Source organism: Mercurialis annua, linkage group LG4, assembly GCF_937616625.2.
Source record: "Mercurialis annua linkage group LG4, ddMerAnnu1.2, whole genome shotgun sequence".
NCBI lineage: Eukaryota > Viridiplantae > Streptophyta > Magnoliopsida > Malpighiales > Euphorbiaceae > Mercurialis > Mercurialis annua.
This window is the reverse complement of record NC_065573.1, coordinates 12053414-12078283: the sequence shown is the minus strand read 5'-3', so window position 1 is coordinate 12078283 and position 24870 is coordinate 12053414. Positions and strand designations below refer to the sequence as shown.

The window sequence follows — 24870 nt, the reverse complement described above, 5'->3', positions numbered from 1 at the left end:
CGTCGTTTATCCTTCTATCCAGTGGTTATTCAGGGTAGAGAATATGTGCTAATTTGATTGTGCTTGACGTTCTTTCTTTTGATGTCATCTTGGGGATGGATTGGTTGTCACGCCACTTTACTTCTATTGACTGGCGAGGGAAGTCGGTCGAGTTGAGATTTTTTAAAAATAAAAAATAAGTTGGACGCGAATAAAAATTATATTTTTGTTCGTTTTATATTTTATTGAATTTTTGAAAAACGTTTCATGAAATTTGGAAATAGTCTCCGTTTGAGATATGACGACAAATTAAGAGTTTGCATTAAAGTGCATGATTGAACTAGTATTAAATGGCACTTTAGCTATTTATATATACTAGCGTCGCTTTGCGTGTTTCACACGTGACTTGTAGTGTGACTTGTCAAAATATTATATGTATGTTTAGTTACTAAATATTTTTTATAATTATAAATTATATTTAAATATCAAATATCAAATAATATTGATATAATAGTTAATTAGGAATAGTCTATATTAGAAGTAATTTAACTTCATTGGAATTCTAAGTGATTAAATAATAATTAAAATAATATTATTAAATATCAAAGTAGTCTATTTGAGTTAGTACTCTAAACAATTCTGAGCATGCACTGCACATACGTGCAGCCCTTGTTGCACAAACATGCAACAACCTGCCGTGGTTTGCATGGCAGGTCGGCTATCAAACGGAGGAATTTTCAGGGCTATGCCGTAAGTAGTTCGACATATTTTTTTCGGTCTGAAAGCGTTTTAAAACGGAACTTTTGAGTTTGAATTTAACAGATCGTTAAACGTAAACGAGGATATTTGGAAAGTTAAACGAAGTGTTTAACGCCGAGCCGAGGTTGAATTTTATTTGTTTAATGTCTATACATCAGAACAATATGACGTTTTAATTAGGCTTTATGTTAATCGAAGTGATTAATGCTAAAGGACGATAGGTCCATACCAAAAGCGGTATTAAAGTTTGAACGAGAAGTTCAACATTGAGTTTAATTTATGTGATTATTTATAGAGTCGTCTATAAACTGCAGTTATTTAAGTCTATCGTTTATATGATAGGACTAAAGTTAGGAATTCAAAGTCTAATTCTATTTTGATGTTTGAATTCTACCTAGATATGACAAATGTCGATATGCCAAGTCAGAACACCAAAGTGTTTGACAAGTAGACTATCAGGAGCATACGCTTTTGGGGACATCGGTTTTGTGAGTTTTCTTTATGGTTTTTACTTTTGAGTATTTATATTTAAATTGTTTTAAATAATAAATCACACTAATATAACAAACCAAGAAAGATCCATTGAAACAAGCTTCCTATTGGTTGTCAATAGGACAGTATGATCACTATAGTGTTCTTGATACGAGCCTGTGTCTGACATAGAGGTCAATTAAGTCATTGGGCGTTGGAAGTGCTGGCAGCCCTGACTTAACGGGTAATGCTAAGACGATGGTAACACGGTTACAGTCATAGGTAACGCGGTGATGGAAGTTTCATGTTTACAGTCGACATGCCCCAGATTAGACCGCAGTGATTCAGTTCACGGTCTAAAATCTAAGTTATGTGAGTTAAGAATCATACAAAAGTTCACCTTTTAGGGTTCCATCTGAATCGATTAATTGATAGTATTTTGTATATGTAAGCGTTTTGTATATATGTGGTTTTAAATATTCAACTGTAAATGTGTAGACTCGCTCAGAAATATTTATATTTTTATTCCCCCTAGTGTTTACCCTTTCCGGTAATCAAGTTACGAGGCCAGGCTTCCCTAATAATTCTTGAAGTCAATGTCAACTCTACCTCTAAAGCTGCAAGTAGTTGGGTACCGGGAAGTATGTCTTTCTGTTTACAGTAGTTCACGATATTTTAATAAACTCTGATTTGAATTATTGTATATGATATATGTTTGAAAAATTGCATGTTGATACACTAGTTTAATATTATTAGCATTTTAGGATTGTATTGGAATAGAGTAGGTGCATCATAAGAGATTGATGTTTGCTCTCTTATTTCTTAAAATACAATTAGGCTTTTACGATCCAGTTTTTATACTGTTTGCATTTTATTCGGACAGTGCTAATATGTTATGTAAAATGACAATTGCGCCCGATGTCTAGAGATACAATCACAGTTTACGATCGTGTTTTTAATAAAGGTGTCAAAAAAAAAATTGCAACAAGGTTGTAAACCTTTTTATGTTTTAAACGCAAAAAATTTGTAACGGGTTTCAGGTTTGCTACGGATTAGGAAGCAACCACTTCCATTTCCTGGCGCCGGTCTGGGCTCGGGTTTCGGGTGGAAATCGGGTTGTGACATCGGCTCTGCTTCCCACATGTCTACCCTGTTCATAGGGTTGATCAGAAAGTTGTAGACCTTCTCATAAGTGGCTTTGCTGTAACATTTATCTACATACTGCTCTGACCTTTCGTTATTCTCATATATGCAAGGGTATAGATGCATACATGGGATCCCATTTAACTACCACCACCTACATGTGCATGTTCTGAAGTCCAAATCCACCAGAAACTGCCTCCTTCGGATGTAATTACCCGAAAATTTAATGGATAAAAAATAGCTACGTGTCTAATATTTTATTAGACGGAAATAGATAAATTAAATTTAAAAATTTAATTTATAAGTGTCCCTAAAATTATATTATGACTATAGGATTGTAAATTTAAATTTTTAGAATTTAAATTTGATTAACTATATAGTTAACGGGGACAATATAGATTTATGAATTGGGTGCAGAATAATTCATAAGTCCTTAGCGAATATTTTTGGTGCCAATATTCGCAAAATATTTTTAAAAGCTTATCGTGAAAATTTGATAAAATTTGGTAGCATAAATTTTATTAAGCGTAGTCAATGCGGATTTAATAAATCGAAAATAATTTATTAAGAATAAAATATAAGTCGGATGGGAATAAAAATTATATTTTTATTCTTTTTTTATTTTATTTGATTTTTGGGTAAATTTACACGAAATTCGGAAGTCGTTTCCGTTTTGAGCTACGGACGACTAGTTTAGAAGTTGGTTTAAAGTACATGATTGAGTTTGTACTAAAGCGCACATTAACCAATACTATATATACCGAACCATATGAATTCTTAAGCATAAGAATTCATTTCTTTCTTAGAGGAAAGAAAAAAAGAGCAGCTTGCTCTCTAAAACGAAATCGAAGCTAGGATTTCGAACCGTTTCGTCCATTTCTCAATACTAACTCCGTTTCTTCAACAATTACTCAAGCAATCAAGGTAGTATATCCGTATTGAACATTTATTTTGAAATATTTTGATATATTTCGAATATATATTCGTATATAAACGATTACCGTATCGAATAAGACGTATACGTATTGTTTTTACGTTCCGAACGTAAATATGGATAGATTGGATTGTGTATACGTGTTATAAGCGGAAAAACAGAGTTGGACTACAAAGACAATGTGTATACTTTTGCTGGCCTTACGTTTGTGTGCCTGTTGTGCATGTTATAAATATGTTTGATATAACGCTTTGAAAAGGAAACTGTTTTATATATTTTATTAAACATATTGTTCGGATACGTGGTTTGAGACAGGGCTGTCTGTGAGGTAAGGCACGTGAGCTAAGTCCCTGAACCACCGCACCGGTTTTCAAAAATGCGTGTGGGTCAGAATAATTAGGGTTATTCAACCAGCATTTCTGAAAATATAATTTTGCTATATGAATATTTTCAGAACTGTTTCTATATTAAACGAAAAAATATTTTAACGGTGTTTTCTGAAAACGGGTCGTACGGGAGATACGATCTAGATCTATATTTGTGATACCTTTATAGAGGTTTTAGGCTTGCTACGGATTTCGGAACAACCATTCCTATTCTCTAGTGTCGGTCTCGGCTCGAATTTCGGAGTGGAAATCGGGTTGTGACATCGGACCATTAACTTAAAATTTGTTGCTATCGTAAACTCCGATGTGGAATTCGAAATCCTCATTCATAATTTTATCAAGCTTTTTCTAATTCCTGGACACAAAATATCCTCAATCTTTGTCCCAGTTGCTTTTCATTTATCCTCTTCATCAAATGAGTTATCATTTGGAATATTGTCAACGTTAGTTTCTCCCTATAAGCTAATATGTACTTGTTAAAAGATCCATCCAAGTTGTTGAGGAGGATATCACATTTCACTTCAATTATACTGTTAATTTTCTATAATCTTAATTGATCATTGTTAATGCCTGTGTTTTAAAAAATAATAGCCTAAATAATATGTGGTATGAAATGTGTATATTTTAATGTGGTAGTAAAAAAATAAATGTTGTAAAAAACATAGTATTTCCTGTAAAAAAAATCCCAGATTTTATGAGATTTATAAATTTTAAAAACTCTCAATGCAAACATTGAATTAAGTTTCTATGGAAATATTACAAGATTAGGCTAAATGCGGGTCTTTATTATAAAAATATTAAATTTATAATTTTCTTTCATCAGTGCTAATATAAGATTTACATCTATTAACTAATCTATACTATATATAAAAGCACGGATGGGGGGCAGGCAAATTTACCGAATAATCCTTTTCAGTTTACTACTAAATAAAGGTTTTATAGTCATTAACTAATTAGTTATTTAATTAATCACTATTATAATTAAAGTCCTAATTAGAATAGGTAGCTAAATTATGTCCAATTTAGTTTTTAATATGTAAAAAATAACTAAATTGTCTCCAAATTAGTAGGAATACCTATCTTTTAATTTGATTGAACTACAAAATTAAAATATTGTATTTGATCAATATAATATTATTTAAATTTCTATCTTATTATTTTTAAAAATATTATTAATAAAGTTAAGTTAATTATTTAATTATGGTTATTATAAAACTAAAAGAAGAATAAATTCAGTATGGAAAAAAATTTAACAACCGAATATATTATATTTACTTTTACAAAATTTTTTAATTAATTTAATATTAATTATAAATAAAAAAACTGATATAATTATAATAAATTTACTAATATGTTCATTGGCGAGTTACATTACGAGCCACGTGCATAGCATGTAATGCGAACTACAACTTATCTGTCAACGGATTCATTCGGCTTTTTTCAAAATTATTGTATTCCTATTAGTATTAATAGATCTGATGAAGGGAAGGCTGAACAATTTCGAGAAAATATTCGACCAAGTATTGTTTTAGATCTTAAATTTCCTGCTGACTCACATAGGGGGATTGCATGTTTATCATAATGCACCATGGAAGGCTGAGTTGGACAATGGCTTTCTGCTTGTGATTTTATTACCAAGGAAGTCAAAGTTACAGAGGTAATAATAAAACTATTAAAACTAAATTTTTTAATTAATTCCTGCTAATCCCGACTAACAACTAAGATAGAATAGTTCTACTTCTGTTATAGAAGTTAAATTTAAACTAAAACTCCTAATATAACAAAAACTCTAACTTTTTTGACATGGATTAAAAATAAAATAAATTAATACAATTATAACAAATATAATTAACAATTAAATTGATGAGTCACGTTACGAGCCACGTGCGTAGCACGTAATGCGAAACTAGTAATAGAAAATGTTTACATGTTATACATAATGCATCTCTGCCCTACACATGTCGGTTTGAATTTTATTTTTTTGGAATTAACACATGTATCTTCCCTTGGATTGGGATTCCCTCAAGTTCAAATGAACTTGAGGGGGTCATGTTCATAATCTACACCGTTCATTGTAAAATGAATGGTGTAGATTAATTTGATTAAAATTATACCTTTTTGATCTACACCGTTCATTTTACAATGAACGGTGTAGATTATGAACATGACCCCCTCAAGTTCAAAATGAACTTGAGGGAATCTCAATCCATCTTCCCTTAGCTCTTGTCATTTTCTTCTTTCTTCTATTACGCCATGGGAAGGCTGGGAAGCTTTGGAGAGGAGACTGGGCTGATTTCAAACCGGCAAGAAGATGAGAAATTGAACTTCGTCGGAAGAGACCCTTTCACCTACCCGGTGTTTAAAGCCGGACCGAGAGATTGTTTGGGTAAAGAAATGGCGTTTTAGCAAATGAAGAGAGTGGTGGCCGGAGTTTTAAGCAGGTTTAAGATTATTTTGGCCGATGGATTTGGGTTTGAACCGATTTTTATTTCGTACCAGGATTGAAGAGAGAATAAGAATTAAGAAATTGATTAACAGTTAACTCTATATTATTTATTTTATATTAATCCTTTATGGAGTGAAGAAGGGATTAAAGAGAGAAATAAGAATTAAAAAATTGATTAACAATTAACTCTGTATTATTTATTTTGTATTAATCCTTTGTGGAGTGAAGAAGGGGTCCTAATGTATTTGCACTAATGTCCAATGATATTCATAAATTTATCTTGTGACTATACAGTCGGCAATTACTTTAAATTTCAAATTTCTTTTAAATTCTTTCATCATTGTCGGTTTAATCTAATTTTTAAAATCTAGCCACGATTTTACTGTTTCACTGCTACATTCCTTTTTGTAGCTATTTCTTTTTTAAAAAAAATCTATAGCAATATATAAATTGTGTAATAGTTATCTCTATTAGACAGAGAAAAATTGTGGCAGTGGAGGCGAATAATTAAAAGCAAAAACGATGTCATTTAGTAATTTGCGCTCCAACCCCGACTTTGGTCCCTTTCTTCTCCCGTGGCCTCTCTCCAATTGCAAGTTTCAACTTATGAACTCTCAAGTATGTCTCTTCTCCGTCATTAATTTGATTATTTTCTGCTCGGAAACCTAATAAATCAGCTTGCAAAAGCTAAATTAAAATTTTGAAAAACCGTAATTATAAGAGGATTTTAAGCTGTTCATCAACCTCGTCATCCAATCCATTTACTGGAATTACATAATTCAATAGAGTTTAATTTAATTTATTTCAAATCTCAATAATAGAATTTATTTCATATTTTTTAAAAAATGGCAATACATTTCTATAGAAAATATGGTAGCACTACGAATAAAAAATTGATGTATTATTTATGTATTTAAGATGTATTTTCTGTTTATATTATTTAAGAGATATATTTCTTTTATTTTTTTATACATTATGTGATATAGATTAGTATATTATTATTTGCAAATTTTTCTTAGGTGTTTTTTTATTTGTAGTTTATGGTTTTAACAATGTCTTCAGTGAGAAGTTCAGTATGTTTTTTTTTATTTAGAAAATATATTTAAATTGTCTCTAAGATGTATACAAAATGTATCTAAATTGTCTCTAATACATTATCGATACATCTCACATACATCGTGGGATAAAAATGTAAAAGAAGAGATTAGAAATTTCAAGAGGCTAGTGATCAGGTGTTGGCAGCATGAAGAATTGTGAAAATTCGCTGCAATCAAACCTCATCAACCTCGTCATTCAATCCATTTGCTATAAGTGCATAATTCGGTAGAATTTAATTCAATTTATTTGTTATTTTTTTTTAAGAATGCTAGTATATTTATTCAGAAAAAATGATGTACAGGGAATGAGAAAGCAATGTGTTATTTATATATTTAAGATTTATCATCCATTTATATTATTTAAAAGATGTATTATTTTTTACGTGATATAGATTAGTATATATATTATTATTTGCGAACTTCTCTTATGTGTTTTTTTTATTTGTGATTTATAATTTTAACAATGTCTTTATAGAGAAATTTTGTATAACACTTTATTCTTAAAAAAATGTATTTCAGTTGTCTCTGAGATGTATACAAAATGTATTTAAGTTGTTTTTAAAATTTAAATTTTTATATGTATGTAAATTATAAATATTTCTATTATATATAAGATTTATTATCTAAAAATTTATTACCTTTGCATGCTAATTTTATATTTTTTGATTAATGATATGTCATATGTGTCCATCTAATAAAGGAGTTTGGCAATATAATTTTTTCGGTACCAAATCAACTTGTTATAAAGTTTGAGAGGGTGTTAAAAAGTGAAACCATCAGTAAAGCATCTCCTTTATGTTACATTGTAGACTGATTTTTTTGGAAATTATAAATATATTTTTTATGAAATAAGTGTCAAGTTATGATACATTGTAGATACATTTTTGATATATAATTGATACATTGTCATGTTTATATCAATATAGATGGATTATTAAAATTATATTTAAGATATGTTATTAATGTACCATAGATGTATTAATAGAATTATATTTAATATATATTATTTGTGTATTTTGATATGCATTATATATAAATAATATATTAAAACATATCATTTGTGTATTTTGTATATATTACATGATATTTATTAAAATGTTATTATTTGCTAAACTTTTTTCTCAATTTTTTTTTTGTATAATTGATGGCTCAATATTGTATCTAATATTTTTGAAATGTATCTGATATATATCAGAGCTGTTTTTGAAATTAATTTTTATATGTAAAACAAAAAAAAAATTAAAAGCTTATACTTTTTCTTTATGAATTTTCATATATATATATATATATATATATATATATATATATATATATATATATATATATATATATATGTAGAGAGAGAGAAATTTGATGAAGTGGATAATATGGTTATTTGGTTCTTTTTTGTGTGTATATATCATGTATATAAAGATGTTTATATCGAGTAACAAATTAAGATGTTATTGATGCGTGAATTTCAATTAAAGTATATGATGCATGTATCTTTAATTTAAAATATGTTATACATACACCTTAGAGACACATTACTAATACATATAAATAATATGAGTGTATATATTTATATTCATATTTATTTTAAAAAAGTGAGAAAATAATAATCAAATATGTGTTTGATACATTGTTGATACATAAAATATACATAAATGATACATATTTAAATATTTTTTAAAATGTTGACTTATACTGATGCGTGACGCACGTGTAAGACGCGCTTTTTACGCATTTTGACAGCTGTTTGACGCGTTTTGACACTTTTTTGACACTTTTTTTTTTGTTATTTGAGTAAAACATATGTCTTTTATTTAGTGATTAGGTATAAAATATGAACTTTTTAAATTTTTAGGTGCTAGTGTAATGTATGAGTTTAGCTAGCATTTTTGTCAACTTTGTTAATTTCTTATGTAGTTTTGTAATCTTCTCAATTTCTATTTTAAAGTGTCTATACATCTCCTTGTGGCCGTAGGCGCTGCTCTTGGAATAAGTCCGACAGCCCAAAGTATAATATATATAAGCAATAAAATAACAAAGTAATTAATAATGTAATAAAGATTTTATGTAATAAAACAAGTAATCATAAGAACTTTTCTATAAATAATAGTTTTTTTTAACAAAGATAAATTCATATTAAAGAAGAAGATTAAAGTATAAATATGAAACCAATGTAACAACAAGCAAATATATAGTCTTTCAAATACTCTAATTTAATAAAAAAATAACGATAAAAAATATAAGTAAAGGATGATAATCGGAAAAGAAAAATTAAGAACCAAATCCCGCTGACGCAACGAAAAAACAAAATTTCGTTGGAGCGGGGTCTTAACTTGATTCTCGATCGACTATACCGTTAAATCGCTTGATCCTTTAAAGCTTCAAATCTTATAGACATATTCTTCATCATGAATTTAAAGTTAGAAAACCATCACAACCATCAAAACAAAAATTAAAAAAACAAACAATTAAAATAAAATATTGAAAAAAATCTTCAATATTTAAAGGTTCATGAATCATCATTTAGACAAGTTTTTATTATGCGAACCATAAAAATTTCAAAATTTCAAAATTTCAAAAGTTTTTATTAGTATAATGTTAGTTTAGTTTTAATATATTTAAATATATTATCGATATAATAATGGTATAATTTTGGTATAATTTTGTTTGGGAGGGGGGGGGGGGGGGGGGATTATATCCCATATACAATTTTATCATGTGGCTGGTGATGAAAAAAAACTCAAAACCAAAAACAGATTGAAGGCTTAGGGAGTGACAACTGATGATTATTGTGTGCTTTGTTGTAATGAGGTTGAGGCATTGGACCACAGTTTATATGAATGTGATTTTGCTAAAAGGGTGTGGAGTAGAGTTATGCATTTGTGCAACAGTCCTCCTGTTATTATAAGTTGGAGAAGATCCATCAGTTGGTTCACTAGAAAAGCTGTAGGGAAGAATGTCATATCTATTATCAGAAGATTAACCTTTGACAGTTATAGTTTCCCACAGATGGAATGCCAACAATAGAGAAGTGTTTTCCAATGAAGCCCAAAGCCCTTATATAGTTTCTTAGAAGATCAATGACACTATAGTCTCAAAGATAGAAGAAATTTGATTCGAATTAATTAGTTTGTTCCTGGTTTTTGCTTACTCTATGTTTGGTTGTTTGATGAGCTTTGCTCCTTCAGTTTTGGTGTTAGGTTGTAGCTGCTTCTTATTTTGCTCTTTTCCAACTGTATCAAGGTTTTGCCCTCAATTGTAATCTTTATTGCTTTTGGAGTAAAGTTTTTTTCTGGATAAAAAAAAATAAAAATTTAGTATACTGTCAGTTTATTTTTAGTATAATGTTAGCTTAATTGAAGTATATTGTCAGTTGCATTGATACGCACTAAAATCACTGTAAATAAATATTTCTCATAGAGTTAAAAAAAACTAAATCTTTATAGTAGTAGTGGTCAGAGTTACATGTGTAGTGGAGGTTTTAATGTTGCCCGCAAATTTGGCCGTGAGATTTTTATCGTTGTTAATGAATTTTAACACTATCTGTGCATGGTTTGATGAGTGTGGCATCAATAAAAATTGTTTTGAAAGGAGCAGATGGACGACCGCAGCAAGGCGAGACTAGTCGAAAATATTTGAGTCAGGTTAATAAGAAGAGATAGAATTTGCATCTTGAGCTAATGGAAAGATTGAACAGAAAATAAAAAAAAAACATAAATTTTGTAAATAAAAAAAAGTCCCATCATACTTTTGAGAAGTCAAAAGATTTTGCAAACTAAAAATATGTTTTTAGCATATTTTTGTTTTGATGTTTATAATTTTAATATACTTTTAGTATATTTTTGAGATTAATGGACTTTTAGTTTCCTGAACCTGATTTTTCAAGTTCGATTAGAAATGAAATTTTGTTTGTGCACGAAAAAAAAAAGACAATTACAAAAAATATACTAAATTTTTACACAGTATATATAAATTAAAAGTATATCAAAATTATACCAACATTGTATCGATGATTTACCACAATCTACTAAAATTCAACTAAAATTATACCAAGAGTTTACACATTAAAACATACTAAAAGTTTATTAACATTAAACGATATTATACCAACATTACACCACACAGTATTCTAAAAATTAACTTGACAATATATACATATGAAAAATACATAAAAATGTAAATATACCGAGGTATACTAAAATTACACCAATATTAAATCAAATGTGGTTCCCAAATACTTTAATTCATGAGTTTCTGGTTTATGTTTCTCATTGGAAAACCTCAAATTGCAGAGTAACATTAAAACAATGCTCAATTTGCCGACCCAAACCGAATATGTGCCGATCCAAACCTCACGTCGTCGTGACACTCCAATACTGTCATAACATTCCACCTTCTTTTTAAATTACGGGATTGCATATTGTGATTTTGATTTGAAAGATGAATAATTGGAAAAGGAAGGAGAAAGGGATGAAAGAGGCTGATGTGACCATGTCGGAGACTAATGCAACATTGTTGGAATGTCACAGCGGCGATGGTAAATGATATGTTGGAAAACAAGAAGATAAGAAGGTGAAGTAGATCAAGTAATAGCCATGAGAACAACTAGGAAGTGAAGAGAAGAAAACAAAAAGGGATGATGACAAAATTATCTAAAATTTTAAAAATATTTACAAAAGTACCTACAAACTTTTTTATTTACAAAAATATAGACTGATTTAAAATTAATTATAAAACTACCAAAAAATGAAAATTATTTACAAAAGTACAATGTGTATAATATCGGTATAATTATGGTATAATTTCGGTATATCAAAACTATAAATCAAAAATTTAAAAATAGAATTTGGTTTATTATTGGTATAATTTCAGTACATTTTCGGTACATCGATGATAATTTTTTATATATATTTTCTAGTTGATAACATGTATATCTTTTTTATATATATTTTTCACTATAGTTGGTAATGAACTAAAGAATTTGTATATTGTTGGTATAATTTTAGTATATTGTTAGTTTAATTTTTAATATACGATGTGGTGTAATGTTGGCGTATTTTTAACGTTTAATAAAATTTCAGTATATTTTGATGTGTATACTTTTGGTATACTGTTGGTATATTTTTAGTATATTATTAATTGAATTTTTAGTATACGATTTGATATAATTTTGATAAATTTTTATTTAATATTAATAAAATCTCAATATGCATAATGTTGATATAATGTTTGTATAATGTTAGTTTATTAATATACTGACATTATACCAATAGTATACACCGTATGTTTGTAATTATTTTTTATTTTTTGGGACTTTTATAATTATTTTTAAATCAACTAGGATTTTTATAAATAAAAAAAATAAATATATAATTTTGTAATTATTCTCATTTTTTTTGGTAAATAGTGTAATTTCCTCAAACAAAAAAGATAAAAAAAAGCCTTATGAATAGAGTTGATGTGAAGGAAACCCAGAGTTAAAAAAGAAAATGAGAAAATCCTAAAGCTAAAGGCATAAACTGTATAACTGGTGTATTGAAATAAGAAAATAGTGTAATTAAAAACACGAAAGTTAATTTTGTAAGCTAATAATTGAAATCGTAATTATGTAATTAATTTTATTATTTGTGGTAAATGGTGTAATTTCCTCTTAAAACTATATTCTCATTAATAATTAATAAATTGTACTCCCTCCGTCCCAATAGAGTTGTCCACTTTGAGAATTTTTTTTGTCCCAAAACTCTTGTCCACTTTCAAAAAGTAACTAACTTTACACTTAATTTTCCTACATTACCCCTATTTAAAGTCCACTAATAAAAGTAAATTGCAAGTGGACCCTACATTAAATAGGGGTATGACAAGAAAAGTAAGGAAAATTTTATAAAAACTATAAACAATGATTGCTTTTCTTAAACTATGTGATAAAGGCAAAGTGGACAACTCTATTGGGACGGAGGGAGTATTAATTGGGACGATATTTTTGATATTGAAAAATAACCATAAAGCACTTAAAATTAGGGTCGCAAATTCTTGCGTAATTCGAAGACAGTTCTAAACTTAGTTAAGACTAAGATTCACATCATTCCGACTAATTGACTATAAATTGAAATAGTAAAGCATATCCACACAAAAACATGTAGGCATGACAATTGCAGTTTAAAACAAGTGTTGATGAATTGAAACAAAAGAAATAATGAAAATTCAGAGCTTGGAACATCTTATTCAGTACTTTTATAGAAAATCTCAGTACTAGAAACAGCTACTCCAGCCTCTTGTCTGCCTACCAATACATGTTGAGATGCACACTATTTAGTACGATATTGAAGCCAGAAAAGAAGGCCTCAGCAAGCATCACAAGTGTCAATTTGACTCTTGAACTTGCATGCAATACACAATTCTTCTTTTATTAATTAGACCTTTGAATTTTTGAAAACAATTGTAAGGGGCCAATTGATCAAAACATTGGATCAATTGATCTAATTTGAACTGATTGATCAAATGATTAGTTCTTTTCTTTATTGCCCATTGCATATAACTTCAGGAGTCTGAATAATTATTTATGTCAAAACATACCTGCCATCTCACTTTCTGTTCATATCTCCTAAGCATACATATTTGAGCTGCACCAAATGAAAAGGATAAGAGATAGAAAAGAGAAGCATGCCTTATTAATCATTTTTCTTTTTCAATAAAAGACAATTCCGAGACTTACCTCCAAATAGTCATCCATCCCATACTTGGAGCCTTCCCTTCCTAGACCAGACTGTTTTACTCCTCCAAAGGGAGCCACCTGCATTATCATGTAACATGTTAAAATGCCAAAATATTTTGCATGTGTGATTACTTGAATGCGTCCCACCTCAGTTGAAACAATTCCTTCATTGACGCCTATAAGCCCATATTCCAGAGCTTCAGTCACTCGCCATGAACGTTGAATATTGTTGGTGAAAATATATGCTGCTAGTCCTGCATATTTAACAGTAGAGCAAACACAGAAATCAGGCATCTCAAACAGCATAATGGAAATATTATTAGAATATATACTTTTATTCATCGAGTGTTCATTCTTCATTCATTATTGTACATCTCATACTTACAGCTTTCAATATATATATATATATATATATATATATATATATATATATATATATATATATATATATATATATTAAATTGCATTCTAACTAATCACAGCAAGAAGAATATATATAATTTCAAAGATTCCCTCAAAACAATAACAATGGGAATCAAAGACGGCCAATAATTTCAACTTGCTCCTGCCACAAGATTCATTTATGTTTGAACATACAGTCAAATCTAATGCAAGAACCTGCATTTGTGTCATTAGCAAGGGAGATAGCTTCCTCCTCGGTTTTGAACCGCAGTATTGGTGCCACTGGTCCAAATACTTCTTCTCTGATGTAAAACGAGAACGGAACAATTAATACTTGAACTATACTTTTAAAATAATAAGCATCAAATTAGAAACAATTTTAGGCATACAACCGGCTAAAGTGTTTTACAGCACAAAACCTTTACAAGATAACATAATGATCAAGAATTGCACACTTCTAGGAAGCAGGATAATTGTCAAATGCACAGCACACAAGTTCACCTGCTAAGTATCCATTTATTGTACAGTGAAGGTTCACTACTAATTGTTCAACAGGCAAAGTGCAAAAATATTCTCAGTGAACAGGCTTAGATGATCAAATTATGGTAGCAAAATAAGGCAAAAAAAAAATGAAAGTTCAACCACAATCTAGATTTAGAAAAATTGGGAGGCATCAATATCCATCATCATTTGATGGCAGCTTCAAGTTAAAATGATATCGCCATAAAGCCCTAGTGACGAAGAAAGCATACCTTATACCCACATATTCCAACAGCTTGACTTCAACCAAATTTCAGAATAGTATGGCATCTAATGGCTTGCTACCCTCACAAGCATATCCAAATGCACCTCCATTACATAATCAATCATTTTCCACTACCATGGAGATGACTTCCTAAGTACGTACACACACAAAAAGGAGCATCTATTACCATATGTGCACTAGATTACTACAGGTTCTGTCAAATTTTGCTACATGTTTCACATATCAGCCCTTCAGCACATACATAACATCAAACTAGAAAGTGTTTTACAGCGGTCAAATATGCACATGGACACATGCATATAGATAACACTTTGGTCCTAATTTCATTTGATAATCAGACATTTGATGATTTGATAGTTATATACAAGTCCCCAGTGGAGCAAAATTTAAGTTACTCCGTAAAAAACATGGTTCTTTTTCTGTTCATTTCAAATAACCATGGTATTGAACTGGTTAAAATATAAACTAGAATGAATTCATCTTGCTTTGGGGTAGGGTTCAATTCAGCATACAGATTATTCCACCTTTATTATCATTTATCAAAGATTAAAAGGATAAAGTTAACAGCTTTTACCATGCATTACCTGGATAAAACCATATCACTCTTGACATCGCTGATTACCGTAGGCTCATAGAAAGTCCGGCCCAAACTATGTCTTTTGCCACCGAGAAGGATTTTTGCTCCCTTCAAGCATAAAATTTTTAAGCTAGGATCATTACAAAAAACATTGATAAGAAAGAATTTCAAAGCCACAGGACGCATTACTATTCCTTTAACAAAAGAAAGAAATTACGTTTAATTTTGAAAACCTAGGCGGAGGCCTAGGGTAGTGAATGTAGTTGTAATTCGTTCTGATGAATCTTATATTCAGTCTCTTTAGAAACTGCAAAATATGACTATTTTGAGAAAACTTTAAATACTTTAACAGCATAGTTTAAGAGCTATGAAAGGCGGACACGGAAAACGGAACGGGAACGGATATGGATTTAGACTCGGGTACGGTGGGAACGCGGAAAATTAATTATATATTCATATATATCAAAGTTACCTTCGATGGTTTTTGATTTGGAACCTATGTTGCACTGCAACGGAAACAGACACCACGAAACCGCTTTCTTCAAAATATAGGAAATGAAAACATGTAAATAATAAAAATATAGGGATATATTTATAACTAATAAAAAATTTAAAAATTTACATATATTAAACTTTATCTATAAAAAATTTAGTTTTCATACAAAAAAATCATTTTTTTATCTCAAAATAAATCATTTGAATCCAATCAAAATTTAAGTTCGTAACAAAAAATTACACTATATAAATTTCATAAATATAATTAAAATTAATATTTTTAAGTTTCGCAATTATAATAAAATATAGTATAATCCAACAAAACTAAAAAAATTACTGGAAGCGTGTTTCATGTGAGGAGATGGGTATCTCACTTTTATTATTTACAGAAATGGCCCTCAAACACTTCTGAAGAGTTTCCGGGAGTTTCGGAAACGGAAACGTTTCCGGGAGTTTCGGAAACGGAAACGTTTCTGAAACGGGGAAATGTAGATTCCTTAGCATCATAGTTTGCAACACTTAAAGAAGAGGAATCCATAAAATTGAAAAGAAATTATTAAGAGAATATGTTTTCTTTTTGTGGAAAAATTAAGAAAGAAATTAGAAGAGAATCCTGGAAACTGAAAAGAAACCAATAAGAGGGTTTTTTTTTTAAAAAATGAATAAGAAAAAAAAAACATTAGAAGAGAATTGAAGGGAGGGAAGCATTTTTATTTTAAAGAAGAGAGTGAATTATGTTTATGTTTTAAGAAAGAAAAATAGGAGAGAACTGATTTTTTATTTGAGTTTTTGTTTTAAAAATCTCTCATGGTGCCTCATGGCATGTCCACCTCATTCAAGAGTAAAAATTGCAGGAACACTTATTTTACCATGTCCTGGCGTGTTCCTGTGTCCCCCAGCATACGACACCTTCGAAAAGTGTCAATGCTTCATAGTTTAACAACTGTTGTAATGTAAAAACACAAGTTAAGGAAGTTTATTTCAAAGGATTCCGAGTATTAGAAAAGTGCACATGAAGTTAAGACCTCGAGAGTAAAGTGATCAGCTATAATTGAAAGTCACACTAAGTTTTTGAAAATGGTTTTGTTAGAAACCCCAATTTAATTAACTCCAATTTATGTAGTGGTTGTTTTAAGATAATGGAGTAAGTGTAAAAGAAACTATGGGTTTTTTAAGTGAGATTTCTGGTAGACATGCATGCAACACCTTCTGTTTTCTTCTTTCAAGAATTATAGGAATAATTCTTTCAATTAGCTTATATTCATCAATTTTTGTTATTTCCATATTTGTGACTTTAGACTATGGATTGAGTCAATGGGTTTCCTTTGGAAACTTTGCATGTTTTTTCTTTTCTAATTAAGGCTCCCAACTGATAACTAACAGCCAACCTAAGCAAACCCTAGGTAAAAAAAAAAAGAGAACCATTCATGACAAGATTACAAAATTTACATCTTGCTATTAGGATGCAAAAGGAAATGAATGCTGTTTGATAAAAATAACAAGTACAAATCCAGTACAATAAGTGGTATAAAGGACGAACCTTTGAGACGGCATCTTGAACAAATGATTCAACCTGCAAGCCAAAGCCATACAAAGAGCAAAATTATAGTTTGTTAATATTTTGAATGGTTAAAATGCACAAGTTGATACAGATACAAGAAAAACAACCTTCTGAACTGCAGCTTCATTAATTAATGGACCCTGTAGGAAAATAACATAACAATCAAAACTGTAATCTTTAATCTCAAACAGCTTTGCATATTGCAGATATCAGAACAAATCACTATCAAATGCTGGAACATAAATGAATTATCTAGAGGGGTCAATTATGTAGCCAACTATTCGATGATGAATGGTATATGCCACTTGAACATATTTTTCTGAAATCATTAGGACAGCATAAGGTAATGATCATATTAGACTTCAACTGCGGAGAACATAATATTTTACTAAACGTCACATTGAAGGTGTTAAGAGAAAATAAAGAAACCATAGTTGGAGACTCATTAAATAGCTTGAGTTTTTAGGTGGATTAGTTATTTGATACGGTAAGAGAGCATCCATGATTGAAAAAACTATAATTTGATCCTTGGCAACCTCATTGATTACTTAAAAATTTGAGCATAAGGTAAGATGGGCCTATATGCTTGTTCATATTTCAAATTCAATAGACATTTGCATACAGAAACATGTTGGTTAGAGATAATAATGAAACAATAATTGAAGTCTCACCTAATACATGACCTTTGGATAGATTAATTATTAACCTTGGGATCGCTAATAAGGAAACTATAAGAAAATAATAGAATACATGCATATAAACATGCGGAAAGAGTAGCACCCACTTCTTAAGAACAATGAAACATTTGAAGTTTATAGACATAAAAGCTTATGAACCACACTATGAATCTGTGGGTGAATATTGTGGAACACCATCTATTTTACAATGCCATATATTTGGGCCTGATCGGCAGATCGATCAACCATAAAAGCAATCCTACTTACTAGAGTCTTAATGGAGAAGTAAGGTGAACGCAGGAAAGGACCCATTATATATATCTATATCTATACTATATATAAAAGCACAGATGGGTGGGGGACAGGCACATTTATGTTAATGTCCTTTTCACTTTATAAAATATAATTATTAATTAAAAACTATTAAGATAATTATTAAAATTAGAATACCAACTAAAATATACTATTATGTTAAGATAATTGTCTAGAATACTAATTAAATAAACTACTATAGAGTACTAACTAAAATAAACTACTATATTAAGATATCTATATCTATACTATATATATAAAAGCACGGATGTGTGGGGGACAGGCACATTTATGTTAATGTCCTTTTCACTTTATAAAATATAATTATTAATTAAAAACTATTAAGATAATTATTAAAATTAGAATACCAACTAAAATATACTATTATGTTAAGATAATTGTCTAGAATACTAATTAAAATAAACTACTATAGAGTATTAACTAAAATAAACTACTATAGAGTACTAACTAAAATAAACTACTATATTAAGATAATTGTATAGAGTACTAAATAAAATAGACTACTTTAAGTATTTAATTATTTCTTCAATTTATAATTAATTACTATTTCAAATATTATATGACATTGACGAGTCACACTACGAGTCACGTGTGAAACGCATAAATCGACACTATTATATATATATATATATATATATATATATATATATATATAATATATGCATGTTTGAGAGTTGAAGGAAACGTAAAAACAAAGCCTGCAGTAGTATTCATACAGATGAAGTAGATACTAATTCTATATTATAGTTAGGTTGCGAGAAAGATTAGCTCTTAATACTTATTGATTTACCATTGTCGTGAATGAGTTGATGCAAGATGTTTGACATCTTGGCAATAAACCAATCTCAAGTGGGAGTTGATGAAAAGTTAAGGCTTTGGAGATGCATTTTGCAACCCGAGGGCCTAGTAGAACTAAGATAGACTATATCATAAAATAATAATTGTTAAAGCATATTAAGAATGTGGATATATTAGAATCAATTAGTCTATTAATTAGTAGCTAAAAAATTTAGGCTAATTGAGTATGATTGATAGTGTTTGATTATTTCCTAAAATAGGATTTTTTTACAAAAATAGAGATTCTATACTTGCATAAATATCCTTACAATTCTTGAACATAATACACAACATATTATTCTCTATCTCTATATTTTACATGGTATCAAAGCGTTGTCACAATCAATTTTTTTCCTGCCAAAGAAGCGGTGGTTCTTTCTGCCTAACACAACATATTTGGTTCTCATAGAACAGTCAACCTCAAGTTTTAAGTCACCTTCTTAGGGTGATAATTTGTTCTCACTACCAGCAAATTTCTGGAGTCGGTTGGAAGTTAGTGTGCTCGGGTGTGCGAGTTTTGCACGGGTCAGTTTGATATTTTCTAATATAATTAAATTCAGAATTTGTTGTTTGTTTATCCCGTGGGAGTTAGAGTGGTCAGAAGCAAGAAAGGCATCTTGTTATCTCAAGAAAGTATGTACTTGACTTGTTATCCGAAACAGAAAAATTGGGAGCCAAACCATGTAGTGCTCCGATGATTCCAGGTCAGCAACTTACAAAGAATGGTGAATTACTTGAAGAGGCACAGAGATATAGACGGTTGGTGGGTAAATTAAATTATCTTACTGTGACTCGTTCGGACATTTCCTATTGAGTCACTGTAGTCAATTCCTACTACTTATCATTGGAAAGCAGAAGAGAAGATTTTGTGCTATCTAAAAAGGACACCTGGATGTGGAATCTTATATGGTGATCACGGTCACACTAAGATTGAATGTTTTCAAATGCTGATTGGGCAGGATCTAGAGAAGATTAAAGATCCACTACAGGATATTGTGTTTTTACTGGAGGTAATTTGATTTCTTGAAAAAGCAAAAAACAAAATGCGGTTTCACGATCAAATGCAGAATCAAAATATAGGGCTATGGCAAAGTTTGTATCTGAGATAATGTGGATATACCAGTTGCTTGATGAATTGGGTCTGAAAGTTTCTAAGCCAACTAAGTTGTGGTGTGACAACCAAGTTGCGCTTCATATTGCATCTAATCCAGTGTTCCATTAGCGAACCAAACATATTGAGTTTGACTGTCACTTTATTTGCAAAAAGATTCATCAAGGTTTAATCTCTACAGGTTATGTGAAGACTGGAGATTAAATGGGAGAAAAATTTACAAAAGCTCTAAATGGAGTTCGAGTTGATTATCTTTGTAGCAAGCTAGGCATGATTAATATCTATGATCCAGCTTAAGAGGGAGTGTTAAAGTATATTAAGAATATGGATATATTAGAATCAATTAGTTTATTAGTTAGTAGCTAAATTATAGGCTAATTGATTATGAGGATTTTGTTTGATTATTTCCTAGAATTGGATTTCTTCCTATAATAGAGATTTTATACTTGTATAAATATCCCTATAATTCCTGAATATAGTACACAACACATTATTTTCTCTGTCTTTATCTTACAGTAATAATAATAAAAGTTACTTTAGACCTAGGAATTGTTAGAAGTAATACAATTGTTAGAGCTTCACCTTACAGCTTGCCTTTCGGGTGAATTAATTATTTGACATAGTATTAGAGCTTTTGAGATCCAATTGTCTGGAGTTTGATCTTCGGCAAGTGGCAACCCAATTTGATTAATTAAATATATAAGGTAAAGTGAATCTGTACTTGTTCATGCTTCAAGCCCAATGGATATTCATGTGTGGGGATATGTTAGAGACAATACTATGGTTGGAGCCTCGACTAACTTGAACTCTTGTATAAATTGGTTAACTGACAGGACTGAAGCAGGGTGGGTGATACCTGTATTTTTATGTGACCTTAAAATTCCAGATATGTTGATAGGCAAATCCTATGCAATTGGCCTGCCATAGCAAATGTTGGGCAATACAAAGTCCACAAACATCTAAGATGAGTGCTATTAACATTAATATGCGTGCATATGAGGATAAATAAGATTCACAGTGACTAAAAAGAAAAGGCAAGGGTAGCTCTTATAGAAGACTAGCTGAGAGCGTGTAGATTGAGATGGTTGGATCAATTAAGTCGTAGATTTAGAAATTCCTTAGCTTTAACAATTGCTTGTATCGAGAAATGCAGAGGTAGACCTAAACTAACATAAAAAAGAGTGGCCAAGGATAATTTAGTATCTTCACATCTTTTCCATTGTTTGGAATGGAGAAAGAAAAATCTATACAGTCAACGCCAAATAACTTGAGATTGAGGCTTAACTTTTTTTAAGTGCAATAAAAAACACGAGACTAAGGCCTAGTTTAGTCAAGTATACAAACAGCTATACTTACCTGCGCCACACCTTCAGTAAACCCGTCGCCGACTTGCAAATTTTGAACAGCTTTTGAAAAAGCTTCTGCAAATTCTTCATAGATACCTGCAGGAAAAGGTTTAAAATCACAAAAGATAGCAGCAGCATATTTTAGAGGCGAAAAGGAGATCATAACTAGTCACATCAAATTGTAATGGCCTAGACCACTTGTTGAATTTTACTAGAAAGAAAGAGCAAGTGTAAAGGTTTTGCGACTATGTTTTTCCTGGAAACAATATGCAAAAAGAACTGAAGATATTTGGTGGTTGTAAGCTTAATTTCACTATACCAAGTGAAAGCCATTAGGAGCACTATTTATTAATATACTTTATAGAAATATTGATAGGGTCATTTGGATTTTAGCATAGATTACATATACAACACCATCAGAAACAAAATGAAAGAAAGAACTCCAAATTTGAAAATGTTCACTTCCTACCTTCTTGTACAAGTATTCGATTTGCACAGACACATGTTTGTCCACTATTGCGGAACTTCGCTGCAAGCTGCAAAGACATAAAGCAAAAGACACTAAATAAAATTGAAAATCTAACTAAGACCTCTCAATTGTGGATAATTGTAAACGTATTCACTTTCAATGCATTAAAGAGCCAGAATAATGCACAACCCCAACAATTAGGGTGAAGTTGAACCAAGCTTCATGGATACAGTGCCATGGGACTTGGCTCAATCAAGTTATGTTTTTGCTTACTGGAACTCAACTGAATTTGACACAGGAGATAAATAAAGCATTTTTTGACTGGATTTCATAATTTTAATTATATAAATAGGCAAGGTGCAGGTCAATAGCTGCCGCTGTAACTTATTTTGTGGAGCTCAATGATCTGTTTAGAAAGCATCAATAATCATCATGATGCATAAAGCATGTTAAAATCACTTTGGTGAATAGCAAAAGAGAAGTTTACTGCATTTTAACTGCCAAGAAGCACATAACCAGGAGATTAAGTAATAGCAATCAGGAACTCCAATCAAAATTCTTGACCCTAACACATGTCAAATTTTTTGATACAAACGTGATCATAATTTATTAGCATCAAATCTCAGAAACATAAGTAACACATGTCAAGTTATTACACAAAAGGAAGTGGTTTAACATGGTCACTATCAGCATTCTTTAATTACATTGTTTTTATACAGCTACAATAAAAAAAACAATCAACATCAACATTAGCGACGTAAACAAAAAATCACTATGTCAATCACTGACCTCTTCGTTTGATTCCTTGAACAATTAGCTCAACTTGATGGATCAATTACCAAAGTTTCAAACCAAAACCATTAGTGATGGTGTTTATAGGTTTAGGCAATTTAAAAAAAGGAAAAATAGGTGCAAATCTAAAAGAGAAATAGATGCAAGTCTGTTTAAGCCTATCATTGCAGCAAAGTAAAATGAGAATGGAATTAGTCTTAAACTAAGGAAGATGCAAAGAGGAAGATTGATAGGTAGACCATAAATGTAACTATTGAAGAGCTGTCATCTGTAAAACAAAGGACCTAGATATTAAAGAGGCAACGTAGCTAGTAGAATTTTGGTAAAAAGACCTCATATTGCTATCAGCTTATTCTTTGAAGTGACCTTATAACATTTACAGCTGTAAATTATTATAGACTCAATTCTTATTCTAGCACAACTGTAAATTATTGTCATAAATTTGGATAAATAGTTGATGTAACAAACTTTCTAAAAAGTACTCTAAAAATTTGAGCAGAGAGTTTACTAGAAGCCTATCAAATTAAAAGGCTTTCAGCAAAGTTGCCACATTTTTATCTTATAAAGAATCTCTATGCCTTTACTTCATTCAATAAACCCTCATCACACCACTAAAGCTAAGAGACTTCACTAGCCACATCGCCAAACAATTTGCCTACAAAACTCACCCTCAAAGACAATTTGACTCTAAAATGGCTCCTCTAATAAGATCTATAGGCAAAAAAGTGTGTAAGAATTGTGTTTTTGTTAATTTGACAACAGAGGTTTGCATAGAAAATTAAATTACACAAAGAAAATGTTTATTGTTATCCTAATCAAAAAATTAAAGCAAAAGATGCTATTTCCTTCTTGTTAAGCATGCTAATTACTTCAGGTTCGATGAAGATGAGGTAAGATTAGCAATAGCATAATCACATTAGGTACATAATATTAATAGCACAGAATACGAGGTCCATGTTAGATCGCTCAAACAATTTAGACATGATTCACATCTAAAAGAAAATCAATTACAAAACATAATAGATCAAACGTTTGAAATAGTTGAATTGTAAAACATGAGTTGTGTGATAATTACCAAAGTTCAACTTTTACTAACAAGTAATAGTTTTAAAAGGAGGAATGAAAATATTAAATAAGCTTCCAAGTTTATTTTTTTTTAATTAGGAGTGATTGTTGTAGTAGACAAAACATTTATAACTGTCCAGTCCAGAGAATCAATAACTTTCACAACAGATACTAGGTTGTTTAGAGAACAAAAGCCCGTTGTATCAATCAATAAAACAAATTCCATACAGTAATTAAGGTTTCGAAAGTTTAAATGTAAACAAGTAGCAATTTTTAAGATTTAAGAAAAAGTTCAGAAATAAAAACATCCCCTGAGAACCCCTCTTCTTCTCCTCATCCTTTTCAGACTCGAACAATACATAAAGCTCCATTTTCAGGAACTGGACTATGACAGCCTGCCAACCATTATTACATTTGCCTCTTATCCATGTGGCATACAGTAAGAAGCAAAACCACAAAGCACCAAAGACATAAAGCGTAGACCACAACCAACCAAAAGCAGAAACTTCAAAATTTTGAAT

General features: G+C 30.3%; 1 protein-coding gene across 6 annotated transcripts in view; it reads right to left on the bottom strand.

The window, feature by feature from the left end:
- Positions 1–583: 583 nt before the first annotated feature.
- Positions 584–24870, bottom strand: part of LOC126676869 (succinate-semialdehyde dehydrogenase, mitochondrial) — a 30266-nt gene continuing 5979 nt past the window's right edge. Inside the window, exons 11-21 of one of the 6 annotated variants that reach the window (XM_050371187.2) lie at positions 22493–22559; positions 22034–22119; positions 17827–17859; positions 17699–17731; positions 17028–17101; positions 15671–15793; positions 14537–14622; positions 14066–14172; positions 13919–13996; positions 13780–13826; positions 584–594 (exon numbers count right to left, since the gene is read on the bottom strand). In XM_050371187.2, coding sequence (XP_050227144.1) covers positions 13788–13826; positions 13919–13996; positions 14066–14172; positions 14537–14622; positions 15671–15793; positions 17028–17101; positions 17699–17731; positions 17827–17859; positions 22034–22119; positions 22493–22559 — 726 coding nt within the window. In that variant the 3' untranslated portion in view covers positions 584–594; positions 13780–13787. Of the gene's footprint in view, positions 595–11278; positions 11583–13288; positions 13487–13779; positions 13827–13918; positions 13997–14065; positions 14173–14535; positions 14623–15072; positions 15216–15670; positions 15794–17027; positions 17102–17698; positions 17732–17826; positions 17860–22033; positions 22120–22492; positions 22560–24870 lie in introns of those variants that run through there. The other 5 variants (XM_050371185.2, XM_050371184.2, XM_050371186.2 and 2 more) reach the window with 5 other exon arrangements.